We start from the raw sequence: 15,851 nt of genomic DNA, 5'->3' as shown, positions 1-15,851 counted from the left end.
GAACTGGATTGGACCAGTTTCAACCTCCCAAAGTGGGTGGGGTGGTAGTTGGCACCCATGGATACTTACCACCCAACCCCCAAAGCGATCTTACACTTGTACGATATTTGAATGAATTTTTGAATTTTTGAATTATTTTCTCATTATGGGACTTGAACCAGCCCATGATTCCCTATTGTGGAGCACCCATGGGTGCCAACTACCACCCAAACCCTGAAGTAATTAGACGCTCCTACAATTTTTTAAATGAATTTTAAAAATATTTTTAATTATTATTCTCATAGGGTATAACAGGATTAAAACCAGCGCAGTATCCCTTTTTGTGCAGCTCCTACGGGCACAAAGGGCTGATTTTAAAGTGATTTTTGAACTTTACACTTCTTTAAGTTTTTTCCCCATTGGGAATAATGGAGGTTTCAGCAGCCCCATAACTGCACGTGGGGGGCCGCTGGGGTGGCCCTTTGCCTAATTCCTTTGAAATAATTCTGGCAGCTTCCTTGCCCCCCTTGGGCACTACCACCCACCACACTTCACTCTAGACCAACCCTTCCCCCCTAAATATTCACCAATAATCAGAGGAATGTCCAATTGCCTAGGGGTTTGGTTGGTGGTAGGAACCCCTAGGTGCCTACCACCCACCCTACTGTGCTTTGCTGTGGACACCAAAATGGATCCAACCCAGATTTCCAGCAACTTTTAGCTGCTTGTAGGACTCAAACTATGGTCCAAAAAGCCAGATAGACAATAGATAGCATTAACCCAATGTAAGCACGTTTCTAAAAAGCAGAACTGATGGAAGTGTGTCTGGAGGACACCCACCAAACTGTCCCTTCTCAGGCCTGTTATTCTTCTTCTAGGTTTTTTGCAGGTAGACCCAAAGCAGAACATCTTCCATGGCTCTCGCTGTCAGCATTTTCTTCTCCTTGATGCTCTCCTGCTGCCTGGGGGCTACAGCAGCCCGGAATTATAAGACCATCATAACAGTGAAAAATGGAGGACCATATGGAGTTTGGGGTGAAGTTCAATTGTGCCCTAAGGGTTATGCTCGTGGATTTGCACTCAAGGTAAGAGTTTCCCTAATTTTGGACCTCCCTCCATTGAGATACCTTGATGCGGGGGAGCTGCCTCAATCAACAATTTCCCCCATTCAGGGGTGGAAGGAGCACAATGGCAGTCAGGGGACAGACTACAGCTCTCCCCTCCACCACCACTGTGCGTGCACACTGGCCACATCCTTGCATCTGTAACTTATTACATCTGGCCACGCCCCCAGGGGGCGTGCCCAGCATCCGGAAGTGATCCTTCACATCCTCCCCACTCCGTCCCAGCTGGTGTGTCAATGAGCGTTGGGTGCTGCCTTTCTTCATCTCCTTTCCTTTGAGTGAGGAAGAGAAAGGAAGGAAAAAAACGAGTTGATGCATGGGATGCTGATGCATGGGGAGTGGCCAACACCTTAGAGAGGGGCTGAATGGCCATTCACTTGCCAGCTGGAAAGGAGTGGGGAAAGGGCTGTTCCTCTTGCTCCCAGCCAGTGAGCGTTTTGTTTAGCAACTGGCAAGGCAGTGCCCCAGGGGAGGGGGCACCATGGCAACCGCCCTCCCACCCCAGCAGCCCAGGGACATTTGTCCTCCTGCCCCATTGTCCAATGAAGGTTATGTCACTGCTTCCATCCTTTCTTTTGAACGTTCCTCAGACAATTGCTTTAGAACCCCAAAAGGCAAAGATGAAGAAACAGTAGTACATAAAGGAATCATCTAAAGGAATGGGAGAATGCAAGACAATGATGATGATGGTGGTGGGATCAGTTTTGATGAGGACAGGAAAGCAGATGTCAGCACAAGTATGGAGAAAGGTGATAGTGTTGCATTACCATAGTTGAATCACTTCCTGGAGCATTGAGAAGTCTTAGGGGTTTGCTGTGTTCTTTGGATTCTGTTTTCCTTTTCAGGGAGAGTCACTGAAGATTCATTGTGTCTTTGTATGATTTGGCTTTTTACACACAAAAAACAGGCTGAACATTTGGTGAAGTTAGAAATATTGTAGAATATCCATCTAAGTCAGCAGCACATTAAATCAGGGAGCCCAAACTCTGCCTCCATGAGCAAAGGACGAACAAAGGACCCTAACCCTGCTATCTTGGCAAAGAGGCACCTTTTTATGTGGTGATTCTCATTATTTAGTAGAGGGAGAGAAACTGGCCCTATCTACCCCCAGCACAGTACCTCCAGTGACTGTTGCTAGTGTCTATCTTATGTTTTTCCCCCGATTGTGAGCCCTTTGGGGACAGGAATCTATCTTATTTATTTGTTATTTGTCTGTGTAAACCGCCCTGAGCCATTTTTGCAAGGGTGGTATAGAAATCAATCAATCAAACAAACAAACAGACAGACAGACAGACAGACAAATAATAATTTCAGACGAACCTGTTAGTGTAGGAATAACTTGAATCAGGTTGGGAACTTCATTGCTGGAAGATGAAGAACATCTCCTGCAAATTACAAAGCTAGTTCAGGCCTGCAAGGTTGGGGTTATCTAGGTCTGCCAATAACAAGACTGAAATTCTCCTATAGCTTGCTGTTGGCTGAGGTGGATGTGAATGCCAGTCCCCAAGCTTGGCTAGCAGTGGTTCTGCACAACTAGTAGTCAATGACTAGTGCTGAAGCTGCTCATCATTGATCTGACTGGACCAATAAGATGTATTCCAATTCCAGCAGGGAGGGAGCCAGTGTGAATGGCTAATTCCTACTGAAAACATTGTGCTGTAATTTCACAAAATGTGGGCAGTCGTAGAGTGCAGCATCAGTGTTATCATCACTCCTTCTCTTCACCACCAGGTACAGGCACACCAGGGTATATGGCATGATGATACAGCTCTGAATGGCATTCGCCTTTACTGCTCTAATGGCAAAGTCATTGAGTCAAAAACTGGACGGTGAGTGACTGTTTGTTTCCTTTTCCCCTTTGACTTTCCTTTCCTGCTTGAACTGTGGAAGGGGCTGGGTTGCTTTCACTGTTGCTGGATTGACCTAGACAGAATCTTTCTGAATCCTTCTGAGCTCTCTCTGGCTGACATACTGTGGAATGTTCTGCCTGCCTTTTAACGGAGAAGTGTGTACTTGTCCAACTTTCAATAATTACACAGGCAGAGTGTCATTGTTCTATTGCCATTCCGCTGGACAGGAGTTGAAAGGCTTTTTATAGGGGTGGTTTTTATTGCGGGCTTCTAGGCTATCTGTGGTTGTGGACGAGTGGCTTCCAAAATACCTATAGAATGTACTGCTATTGTCTATAGCAGTGATTCTCAAACTTGGGTCCTCAGGTGTTATTGGACTTCAACTCCCATAATCCCCAGCCTCAGTGGCCTTTGGTTGGGGATTATGGGAGTTGAAGTCCAATAACACCTGAGGACCCAAGTTTGAGAATCACTGGTCTATAGGAATTTGGATCCACTGATATATAAAAGGCATGGAGGTATTTGTGCACTCCTGGACCGTCCCTGATCTGTCTGGATCCTGGATGGCAGCAACGTTTCTGATCCTTTCCTTCCTGTTCCTAATGTGGCAACACTGTCAATAGCTTACAGGATCCCAGTTCTGAGGGGGAAAGGGACCAAGAGAGACAGAGAAACTCCAAGTGTAATGTAGAGAACTCAAGGGAACCAGGCTTTTATTGAGATGAGGGCATATTCCAGGAGGGAGGGACTGCTGTGATAGTAACCCATCTTTGGCGTGAGATTAAGAACCTGGAAGAGGAACCTGACATCTGTAGCTCTGAGTTCATTGCTAACTCCTTAGGTGAGCAACTAGGTTTTTTGAAGCACCACTAAGACCAATAGATATGTTGTGGGTGTGTATGAATGTGGTAGGAACTGACCGATCATGCTCGTGAGAGATTTCATAAGAGCAGTAGCGGCCTGTACTAACAAGGTGGAGGACTCCTGATGTCCCAGACCAGGGGCTCCCAATCTGTGGTACTCCAGATGGTGCTGGACTACAACACCCATCATACCCAGGTACAATTTATAGTGGCTGGGAATGATGAGAGTTGTGGTCCAGCAACATCTGGAGTACCACAGTTAGGTATCCCCTGTCCTAGATGACCAGAGATTCCTGGATTAAACTTCTCTGCTTCTGAGAACCATCTTACCGTGTGCTCTGAAATCAATGGGTAAAGGGACGATAGAGAGATATGTGGCTAATTGGCATAACCGTTCAAGGTATAACCTTCACTTTTCAGACTTTGTGCATTGGTGGCCGCAAGACCTTTCCTGGAGGTGGGGGCAAATCTGAAATCTTATACCCACACCTGGAAATAAGCCCCATTGAATTCAATGGGATTGGCTCAATATAGAGGGGAACTGCCCTCCTTAATCCCCCTCTAGAGGCTTATGTAAGCACTTCTGTTTTAATCTGAGGATTAAGAATGGGAGAGTTCTCTCTCCATTTTACCCTGTTTGCTAACTGTTCAGTCTTCTGCCTGCCTTTTAACAGAAAGTGTGTGCACTTGTGTAAGAGTGCACTTGTGCAAAATGCAAGCATTACATGGGCAGAGTTGCATAATAGACAGACAGTGGCTGTCAATAGCTAACAGTTCTTCATCTACTTTTTCTTCTGCCTGCCTTCCCCCCGCCCATCCTTAGGCTAGGGATTGCCCTTTACAAGTACATACCCAAACTGGCCCACAAAACAATTTAGCCTTGTTCGGTGTTCAAACTGGACCGGACCCAGTTCGGCCGGACAGGGAACCAGGCCCAGCCAGGTTGATTCAAATTTGGTTCAAATTCAAACCAAAATGGCAAAAACAGTTCAAAACTGCAATACCCATGCACTCTTACTGATAATACCAATTGAAACATGTGGGATGTTATTTGTTAGTATTTATATTGTTTAATATAATTCATATATTATTCAGAATATTATAATCATTGTCTTCTTTGGCAGGTGGGGAGAATGGACAGAGGCTAAGTATTGTCCCAAAGGCTACATATTTGCCTTCACTCTGAGAGTGGACCCACCCCAAGGGCCTGTTGCTGATGATACATCAGCCAGCAATGTCCGGTTCGCCTGTCCAGGTGGACAAATTCTGACAGGCAACTCACATAAATGGGGTGTTTTTGGCCCATGGAGTGATCGCTGCCGCTCTAGCGCCATATGTGGGCTTCAGACAAAGGTAGACGATCAAGGTAGTGCTGATGACACAGGACTTAATGATGTAAAATTTTTCTGTTGTTCCTGAACCACAAAAGCTCTCCTTACTTATAAAACAGTGTGTCTGTGCTCGAGTGGGTTTGTTGAGATGAAACAAACACAATTAAAAGTTGAATGAAGAGCTGTGTGTATTGTTTTTTCTCTGACTTGCTTGCCTCTGTGTGCATTGGTACTGTGTAGGGGAGGTCAGATATAAATTACCACAATAGGAATCCCCCCCCCACTCCCCACCGATCCCAATGAGGTTAGGACGGGCATGGTAAGTTGAACGAGGGCCTTATTTTATGAACTGCACGAGTGTGATACTTAACATGGTATCTACCAGGGCTCTATTTTGCCTCCTTTGATTGTTAACATCTACAAGAAACCACTGTAAGAGAATATCAGGAGATTGGGTGCAGGGTGTTATCAATATGCTGATGACACCCAGATCTTTCTCTCTATGTCCACATCATCAGGAGAAAGCATAGCCTCCCTAAATGTCTGCCTGGAGGCAATGATAGGCTGGATGAAGGATAACAAACTGAGAAAGAATCCAGATAAGACAGAGGTACTTATTATGAAGGGTTGGAACTCGGGAGTCAATTTTGATCTGCCGGTTCTGGATGGGGTCACACTTCACCAGTAGGAACAGGTCTGCAGACTGGGGATGCTTCTGTATCTAAACCTCTCCCTGGTGTCCCAGGTTGAGGTAGTGGCCACAGGTGCTTTCTATCAGCTTTATATATGCCAGTTGTTTCAGTTTCTTGAGATAAATGACCCCAGAACAGTGGTACATATGTGGGTAACCTTTGAGTACTGCAATGCACTCTATGTGGGGGCAGCCTTTGTACATAGTTTGGAAACTGCAATTGATAAAGAATGCGGCAGCCGGGTTGGTGTCAGGGCTACCAATATGTTTCCATGCAAAATATGAGGTGCTGGTTGTAAACTATGCAGCCTGAAACAGCTTAGGCCTTGGGTGTTTAAGAGAACATCTTCTTCATTATGACCCCATTGCCCATTCAGATCATCTGGAGTGAAAATCTGCAGTTGCCAGCGATTCCTATGGTGGTTGCGCAGGAATGGGACTTCTCTGTTGCTGCCCTGAGGCTCTGGAATGCACTTCCTGCAGTAAGAGCCTCTCCATCTCTGACAATTTTTAAAAAGTGTCTCAAGACTTATTTTTTTTCACTAAAGCTTTTAAATTGGACTGTGATTTTAAATTGTTTCATGCTTGTTATTTTTAATCTGTTTTATGTTGTAAACAGCACAGAGATGGAAGTTTGGGGTGGTATACAAATTAATAATAATAATAATTTTAAAAAGGAGTTCTGCATATCACAATAAAAAATACAACACAAGAGGACATGCCCCACTGTCTCAACTGTTCCTGAACCACAGGGGGAGGTATGTTCTGAGAATCGAATTCTGCCCCTTAAGACTGTGGAGGGGAGGGCATTACACCTGACCTGTCAATGGGTAGGGACTATAAGTTTAGTGAGTTAATCTGCTGGCATAGTAATCAAATCAAATCAATTTTATTATTATGGTCCATGACCAAGAAAACAAGGAGGCTCTTCTCACGATCGGTGAGAAGATCCTCTAGGGGGTTTGTGAGGAGAGTGGGCCAGCTCTGAGATGGAGCTGGCGGGGGCTGGGAGCATTGGGGGCTGCGCGTCCCCCAGAAGCTGCAGTATGCCCTGTGTGAGACCCCAAGCCGGGAGGCTGCTTTTAAGCCTCCCAGCTGGGGGTCTACTCATGAGTAGCCACGATGCAGAACTGTGCCTCGGCTACTCACGATTTTGAAAACTGGGTTTGTGGAGCGCTCGCTCTGGAAACCCAGTTTAAGAGGAGGGGTAGTTAGGTGGGTTAACCGGTGGGTTAACCACCTGGAAGCCACTGGGCTCATCTGTGAATTCAGTGGCTCACACAGTCAGGCAAAATAGGGCTAGGCTCTCCTAGCCCAATTTCGCCTGATTCTCAGAATAGTCTCAAGGAATAAAAAAATACAATACAGTAAAAAGAGAGAACATCAAAAGAATAAAGTAGATAAAACTGAGTTACAAAGATTGCAAGGTCATACACAGCTAAGTTTATCTCGTCTCATTTTACATGTTGCATTACAAAATCTTGCAATCCTCTCTGTAAGCTCCACATGGCGATCCTTTAAAAATTAAATAGCCCTATAAAAGGCACAGTGTCAAAGGCCGTGTGCTACCAACTCAACAACTCCAGCACCACAAGGGCATAACCGATTCCTTAAGAGAATTCCCTTAAACCTCCCTTCTAACACCGCAGAAGGTAACACATCAAAGTGTGCCTATGAGAAAGCTCTTCTATGACTTACAGTCGTCAGGCATATCAAGTATCCTGCTGGCTGGGGATAGTTCAAAGAACTGCCTAAGGTGTTCTTTGCAGTAATCAAACTTTGTTCTCTTTGTTTCTCCATATCTACTCTTTGCTTAACTATCTTTTTAGCAGCATCAGGTGTTAAAGATGACAGATATTGCCATGAGAACCCATATTTACCAAAGATGACCTGTGAGTTCTTTCACCAGGATGACTGGAATTCATCTTCCAACACTAATGGCCCAAGGCCCAAGGGGCAGGCGTGATGTTTAAGCCCAAAATTAATCAGATATCACCACTCCTGGGCTTCAGCTCTAATCACTCCAGATTCAAGGTGTAATGCGGCATTAGAAACACATTTAGGAAGATGAAAAATAGCCCGAAGGAAGCCTGCCTGAACAGATTCCAACATAGAAAAGTGACCTGTAGGGAAGATCTGAATCCCGTATAACATTTGGGCTAATATTTTGGCCTGGAGCACCTTGAGGGCTGCTGGAATATAATATCCACCTTTAGTACAGAATTTTTTTTTAAACTGCAGTTGCACTCCTTTGGGCACTTGCTGCCACATACTCATAATGCGGTTTCCACAACCCTCCAGAGTGAAAAACAATATTTATAAGTTTTAATCTGTTGAACTCTGATGCCATTTATTACCCATGTACGGTTTTTCAGTCTCTTACCAAATACCATGAGTTTAGACTTCTGGGTATTAATGATAAGAGATACATTCTCACAAAATTGTGGGAGTATTCTCAAAGCTCTTCACATGCTGACTAGTGTTATAGATAATATAACTGCATCGTCAGCATAGAGCAGTATCTGCTGGCATAGTAATATCGATTGAACTCCCTGGGCTGATGTATTTAGGAACTAGACTTTAAGACCCTCTTCTCATGACTGAGGAGAAGGGCTCCAGAGTGGACTGTGGGGAGGGTGGCTTAAATGTACCTTCCCTGCAGATGGGCAGTTCCTGCCAGTAGCTCAGAGGGTTGGGGTGCTGGGACATGCCACCCCTGGTGCTCAGATAATGTGCTGCACAAGTGCGCAGTTCATTATTGGGATCTCCCCCCCCCCTCAGTCTGCCAGCTGCTCGTTGCAGCAGTTGTCACACTACCAGAGAAACAAGGTAAAAGGAGTGCTTGCTCCCTTAACCTCATTTTAAAGGGTGGCTCAACAGGTTTGCCACTGTGGTGTTGCTGGGATCGGGCCTGATCCTTGCGGGTAACACATGCATGCAAAACTGGGCTGGGCTCCCTTAGCCTTTAAAACCTTTTTGCACTCAACATCCAAAATACGCTGCTTAAAGCTTGATTTGACTTCACTGTACCCCAGTGACAAATCCAATGGGATAATTTCCCCTCTTGCCTGTGGGCAAAGTACCATTCTTGAAAGTCCACTGGGCCAAAGCAATGAGTGCTCAGAAAGGTTTCCTTTCCTTTCCCATAATCTGTAAGAGAGTGTGATACATAAGTGTGATTTACTTTGCAGGGACCAGTAGACAAATTAAAAATCACACAAGTAATATTTTTCTTTCTTTTTTTCTTTTTTTCCAAATTCAATTTTTATTAATTTTAACAATAATATACATAACAAACGTAATAGACAAAAGTGAACTTCCCGCGCACCTCTCTTCGTGAAACATCAACTATAAAATTTAACCTTGCTATAATAGTAATACAAAACACAATTTTAAACCTTTAAAAAAAAAAAAAAACCAGTGCACCCAACCTGCATTTTTTTTCCTAAATTTCAAATCCTGTTGTAAGATCCATAGTAGGAAAATAGTTCTTTAAGTACAACAAAAATGGCTTCCAATCTTCTTTAAAATGTTCAAAGTTTTGGTCTCTTATCAGTGTTGTAAGTTTTGCCATCTCCGCATATTCCAAAATTTTTATCAACCAATCTTCTTTTGAAGGCAGTTCATTACTTTTCCATTTCTGTGCATATATTATTCTGGCCGCCGTGGAAGCATACATGAAAAATGTTAAGTTATTTGTAGAAATTACTCCTTGTGTTATTCCCAGCAGGAAGGATTCTGGCTTCTTAGGAAATGTCATTTTAAATATTTTTTTTAACTCATTATATATCATATCCCAATAGGCCTTAGCCTTCCCACAGGTCCACCACATATGAAAAAATGTACATTCAGAATGTCCACATTTCCAACATTTGTTTGAAACATTTTTATACATTAATGCCAGTTTTTTTTGGTGTCAACAAATACCATCTATACATCATTTTGTAAAAGTTTTCTTTTAAAGCATAGCAAGCAGTGAACTTTAAATCATTTTTCCATAACTTTTCCCAGGCTGACATTTCTATATTACGTCCCACATCTTGAGCCCACTTTATCATGGTCGATTTAACCACTTCCTCTATTGTCTCCTCCAGAAGTAACAATTCATACATTTTAGAAACTAATTTTTCATCAACTTGACATAATTCCTTCTCGAAGTTTGAAATCTGATCATCAAATCCAACTTTAAAGTATTTGCACAGACCAGTAGACAAATTAAAAATCACACAAGTAATATTTTTCATTCAAGAGGAGTTTGCTAGACACATGCTTTCTAACTAAGGTTAGCATGATCATAAGCAACCAGGAACCAAGCAAGAAATTAAGTTGGAATTTCAGTGAGACCTATCTGGAGTACAGTGCATTGCTCTGGGTGCTGCAGTTAAAGAAGGATGTAGACAAATCGGAATGGGTTCAGAGCAGGGCAATGAAAATGGTCAGGAGCCAGAAAAGAAGTTCGACGAGTAAAGATTGAAGGAAATGAGCATGTTTGGCTCAGTTCCCACAATGGTGAACAAGACGAGAAGACTAAGCTAGGGCTGTACAAGCTGGCTCGAGGTAGAGCTGGCTTTCTCTTGAAGTGGCCCAGATTGAGGGTTTGGCCTCAAGCCGGAACAGGCCCAGTTCAGCTCGAAGTTGAGCCAAACCTGCTGATGCTGACCAGGGTCAGTTTTTTTTAAATTGTGGAATTACAGCGATTACCAGGTTCGGGGGGATGCTGTTGCGGTCATGCGGGGGGTGTCTCCTGATGTCTTCCTCGCCCCACCATCCTCCCCTGGTCATTTTTGGACAATTATGGGACATTTGGGGCCTGTTTGGGGCACTTTTGGGCCCATTATGGGCCTTTCTGTGGTAGTGGTGGCCATGCAGATGGCCATTGGGCATTTGCGATGGCTTTCAAAATGGGTGCTGCTACTCAATAGAGGCCTGTAATTGGCCAAAAATGGCCTGTGATGGGACAAAAATGATGGGGGTGGGAGGCCAGCAAGGGGAGAGTGACATCCGGAGACCCCCCCTACAGACATAATAGCATTTTTCATATATCTGAAAGCCTGTAAATATAAGAGGGCTTGTTCTCTGCTGCTCCAGAAGGCAGAATTGGATCTAATGGGCTTAAGTTGCAGGATGGTAGTGTTTGGTTGAATCTTGGAAGCAACTTCCAAGCAAGAGCAGTTTGACAGTGGAAGCAGTTACCTGGGCAGTAGTTGGTTGTCCCTCATTGGTCGTCTTCGAGGAAAGGCTGGAATGCTATCAGTTGAGATGCTCTAGCTCTGGATTTCTTGCACGGAGTGGACTAGGTGTGGACTAGATGGCCTGCAAGTTACCCTCCAATGCTATGATTCTGTGACCCCACTCTTTGTCTTGCCTTACCTGTTCCTGCTTTGCTCCCCACAGGCTCTGAACTTCTCCCACTCCTTATTCCTGCAAGTCATGCTATGTTGTTTTATCATTGCACCATTCTCATTCACCTACTCACTTACTCACTTACTTACTTACTGATGATGTTCATATCCCAATCTTCCTGTAAGGAGCACAGAGTGATACACCTGTGACAACCCTGTGAAGTAGGTTAGGCTCCCATCGAACTGACAGGCTCAGAGTCACCGTGTGAGTTGGACAGGGTTTTGAACTTGGGTCTCCAATACTCTAAGCACTACACCACGCTGGCTTAGACTGTCTTTAACAAATTGTTACCAACTTGGCTTTCACACCAACACACCTCGTCTTCATCAAAAGCTTCATCCAAATTATTTCATCAGAAATGGCCAAGTCTATCAAAGACCCAGGTTCTTCTTCTCTCCTCCAATAGGATATCCCACCCCAGAGATATCCTCCAATACAAGGCTTCCTTCTTCACTGTTCCTAGATTTCTTAAAAACACTGCTGTCAGCATGCTTGTTCACAACCTTAACCACAAGATTAAAGGTAAAGTGTGCAGTCAAGTCGAGTTTGACTCCTGGCGCCCACAGAGCTCTGTGGTTGTTTTTGGTAGAATACAGGAGGGCTTTACCATTTCCTCCTCCAGCACAGTATGAGATGATGCCTCTCAGCATCTACCTATATCACTGCGGCACAATATAGTACCAGGGGGGATTCGAACTGGCAACCTTCTGCTTGTTAGTCAAGCATTTCCCCGGTGAGCCACCTAAGTTGGATTATAACATGCTGAGGACCTAAACTATGAAGTCATTCACAAAATCAAAAATGGTGTTTACCCGGGTTTGGGAGTTGTGTATGCTCCCAGTCTTCAGACGTGTGGAAGCAAGGTAGGAGGAAAACCTGGGCAAAAGTGATTCTGTGGAAGCAAGGTAGGTGGAAAAGCTACCCAGGTTTCCCTCCTACCTTGCTTCTATACAACTGAAAATTAGGAGCACACACAACTCCCAAACCTGGATAGAAGACAGTTTTTGACTCTGTGAACCACCTCTTTGTCAAGCTTAAAAGGCCCCATTGCATTACATCATAGGGATGTGCCTGAAACTACTTTGGTGCTATCAGGGGTGGTTCTTAAGGGCGGGGGAGGGTGCACTCACCCCTTCTGCTGCATTCCCCCGCCGGCGCTCCATTATTTTAAATCCCCTCGGGGCGGCAGCGTTCTTACCTGCCACCCCGTTCCCCTCATCGGCCCAAAGTACCGATCGTGTGTGCACCTGTCACGTGTGTGCATGCGCCCCCTGCAGATGATGGGTGCATGCACGATCGGTACTTCCGGCCACTTCCGGCTGATGAGGCAACGGAGCGGAAGAGAGGAACACGAATGCCCCAAGGGGATTGAAAATTAAGGAGCGCTGGTGGGGGAAATGCAGAGGGAGAGGTGAGTGCACCCTTCCTCGCCCTTAAAGAACGACTCCCGCCTGCGCCAAAATGCTGAAACGGCCATGAAGACTTTAGAATGGTCTCCGAAATGTTTTGGTCTCAAGCCTCTTACAAAACGGGTTGCACAATCCACCATGCTGTGTCACTCTTTCCATACTGCTCACAGTTACAACTGCATTCATCTGTAGCCTCTGCCTGTTACTGTAATGGCAGGTCTTGTTCTAAACCAGGCCCTGGTCCAAACAAATTCCAATATACCTTACAGGGTTTTTTTCTTGCACAGATCTGTCAACTCAATATGATAAATAATTGTGTAGTCATATACGCATTTTTTATCTTATCAGAACGATACTGTCTGTTTTAGACTCTCTTTTTTCTTTCTCCTTAATTTTCCAACCAATTATGTAAAAACTTGAAATTTAGTCATTTATTTGGTAACCAGGGGTCCCTCATAATGTGAGGCACTGGGCTGTAGCTTGCTTAGCCTGCAACTATAATGGTCAAGTGAGCTGCATCAGATCATCGAGGAATTAAAAAATATCAGTTTTTCAGGTGTAGTTAGTGTTGGCTCTAAAAAACTGGCCCCCTCTGTGGATGCAATTCAAAAGAAACAAAAGGGGGGGGGGGACAAATGAGCAAGTGAACTGACCACAGACTTTCTCCATCTTACATCTAGGTTGGACTTCTGTCAGAAGCCCTATCCAAACATTATGTTCAACATACATACAATGAGTGTACAGTGCTCATAGATACAGATCTGAATACTGTGACAGTTATTTACATGTTATGTTGAACACAGGTACAGTAGTACACTTCCTATCTGTACCATGTATTTGAGGGGCCTGTATCCAGGTTCACTTGAAAAATGAACACAGTTCAAGCCATTCACACAAAAACATGTGCAGTAACACAGACATCTGTGCGTTCTGTGGAGGAGAGCTGCTCTTATTGTAGCAAGCATGATTGTCCCCTTAGCTAAGCAGGGTCCACCCTGGTTGCTTATGAACGGGAGACTAGAAGTGTGAGCACTGTAAGATATTCCCCTCAGGGGATGGAAGCACTCTGGGAAGGGCAGAAGGTTCCAAGTTCCCTCCTTGGCTTCTCCAAGATAGGGGTGAGAGAGATTCCTGCCTGCAATCTTGGAGAAGCCACTGTCAGTCTGTGTAGACAATACTGAGCTAGATGGACCAGTGGTCTGACTCAGTATATGGCAGCTTCCTATGTTCCTATGTATGGTTTTAAGTTTCCCAGTGCTGGGTGGTTCCAGGTTTCCAACACAACAACACAAACCTAATGTAAACAAAGAGACAAAAGAGAGAGGTAAAGAGAGTCCACCTGTAAATGTGCAAGGTTCAAGAGACAGAATGGGAACATGGCATATTTCCATGGGGGGTGGAGCAAAGTGCAAATGAATTTTCAGTGTGAGGTTAAATCTATCAATGGATAATCAAGACAGGGGCAGGTCAAGATACTTTGTGACCCAAGGCAATGGACAATATGACACCCACCCACTCCGTGTGCAGATGGGTTGATGGTATTCAGTAAATATTTGGTCAGATATAAATGGAATGGGCATACATGAAAGAGAACATACATCCTCTTTTAAAATATTAGGGTATCTATTTAGATGAGACAGGCACATGGAAAACACCGTCACAAAATATAAAACTGACAGTTCTAAAGTCGACCAGAGCTATTTGAAAGTGCAGATTTGTGGCTACAGCCTTAAATGTTTTTGTTGGGAAAGTTATTGCCCAAATTCTATATGGGAGTGAAATCTGGGGGCAAAAACTGAATGTTATGAAAGAACTGGAGGTTTGTCAAAATAAGTTCCTGTGGAGTGTTTTGTCATTGCCCCTGGCACCCCATCTGCCTTTCTTTGAACTAAGACTGGCTTCCTTCAGTAGAAGGTAGATCCATAAAGTCAGATCTAAAGAGATTTTTGGAAATGCCTGAATGTCGTCTCCCCAAGCTCTGTCTCAATGAGCAAGTGGAGAACTGATCGTTTAAAAATTTCAACTGGATTTGTTACATACCAAAGGTCTGTCGCATGAGTGTCTTAATATTCTTGGATATAGAAACAAGTTAGGAGAATGGCTTCTTTATGGTCTGGATAACCATCAGGATATGGAACAAAACAAGACTTCAAAATTTTCTTAATGGCATTTCGTATTTAAGGATGCTATTCCGATGATCAGGCGAAATCGGGCTAGGAGATCCTAGTCCAATTTCGCCTGACCATGGTGAGCCCGGTGGTCTCCAGGCAGTTATCCCGCCAAAGTAACCCCTCCCTTTCACTGGGTTTGCAGAGTGAGCGCTCTGCAAACCCAGTTATTTTGCTCATGAGTTGCCATGGTGTGGCTCCACACTGTGGCTACTCACAAGTAGACCACCAAAAGGGAGACTGAAAAGCAGCCTCCCAGCTCAGGGGTCTCTCCAGCCTGCCCTGAGCACTCAGGCAGGACTTGCTGGAGCTTCTGGGGGGCATGTGGACCCCGAACTCCCCAGCCCCAGCAGGCTCCATGACAGAGCCGGCAGTTGTGTGGGCGGCCACTGCGGCCGCCCAGAGCAGACTGCTGCACATCTGTGGGAAGAGCGGGCTAAGCCCGCTCTCCCCACAGACCCCCTCAGTGATTTCTCCTCCTCAATGATCATGAGAAAAGCCTCAAGGTTAATTATGAATGTGCTCATTATTTACAAGGTCTCTCTTTTGCGCCATGAAGAATTGCATTCACAGAACTTCAGTTCCAAACTATGCCCTCAGCTTTCTTAGATGGAAGACTGAAACAAATGTCTAAAGAATTAATATTTTGTCTTTGTGGTACTTACAAAGTTGCGGACATAGAGCACCATGTATTGTATTGATCTCTCTATCAGGACCGTAGGGAGAGATTTCTAAGACAAATCCTATATTTAATTTGGGGGAGAGGTGCTAAGGAGAAAATCTGTTATTTCCTGGCTGATGTTCTTCCAGACATTACATACCAAACTGCTTTGTTTGCAAAAGTGGCTAAGTCTATCCATATTGCATGTTTGGAAAATACTGCAGTAAAAAGTCAAGGAGATCTTTTAATTTGAGACTATTTTAGCTTATTTTCTTTTTTGGAATATGTATGTATTTTTAAATTGTTTCTTTGAAAGCTTATTGATTTGTTTAAGTGTCGTCAAGTCGGTGTCTACTCTTAGTGACCATGAAG

General features: G+C 44.3%; 2 protein-coding genes across 3 annotated transcripts in view; both read left to right on the top strand.

Annotated features, from left to right (window-relative positions):
* The window catches only part of LOC128350306 (vitelline membrane outer layer protein 1-like), a 46,899-nt gene extending 41,571 nt beyond the window's left edge, over positions 1–5,328 (top strand). Inside the window, exons 2-4 of one of the 2 annotated variants that reach the window (XM_053308405.1) lie at positions 858–1,064; positions 2,835–2,932; positions 4,941–5,328. In XM_053308405.1, the coding sequence (XP_053164380.1) occupies positions 894–1,064; positions 2,835–2,932; positions 4,941–5,235 (564 nt within the window). In that variant the 5' untranslated portion in view covers positions 858–893 and the 3' untranslated portion in view covers positions 5,236–5,328. The remainder of the gene's footprint in view (positions 1–857; positions 1,065–2,834; positions 2,933–4,940) is intronic. The other variant, XM_053308407.1, reaches the window with a different exon arrangement.
* LOC128350309 (vitelline membrane outer layer protein 1-like) overlaps positions 1–15,851 on the top strand; it is a 381,353-nt gene that overhangs the window by 331,026 nt on the left and 34,476 nt on the right. The window lies entirely within an intron of this gene.

The sequence above is a fragment of the Hemicordylus capensis genome, chromosome 3, assembly GCF_027244095.1.
Source record: "Hemicordylus capensis ecotype Gifberg chromosome 3, rHemCap1.1.pri, whole genome shotgun sequence".
Lineage (NCBI taxonomy): Eukaryota > Metazoa > Chordata > Lepidosauria > Squamata > Cordylidae > Hemicordylus > Hemicordylus capensis.
The sequence above is the reverse complement of the archived record's forward strand: the minus strand, read 5'-3'. Positions and strand labels throughout refer to the sequence as shown.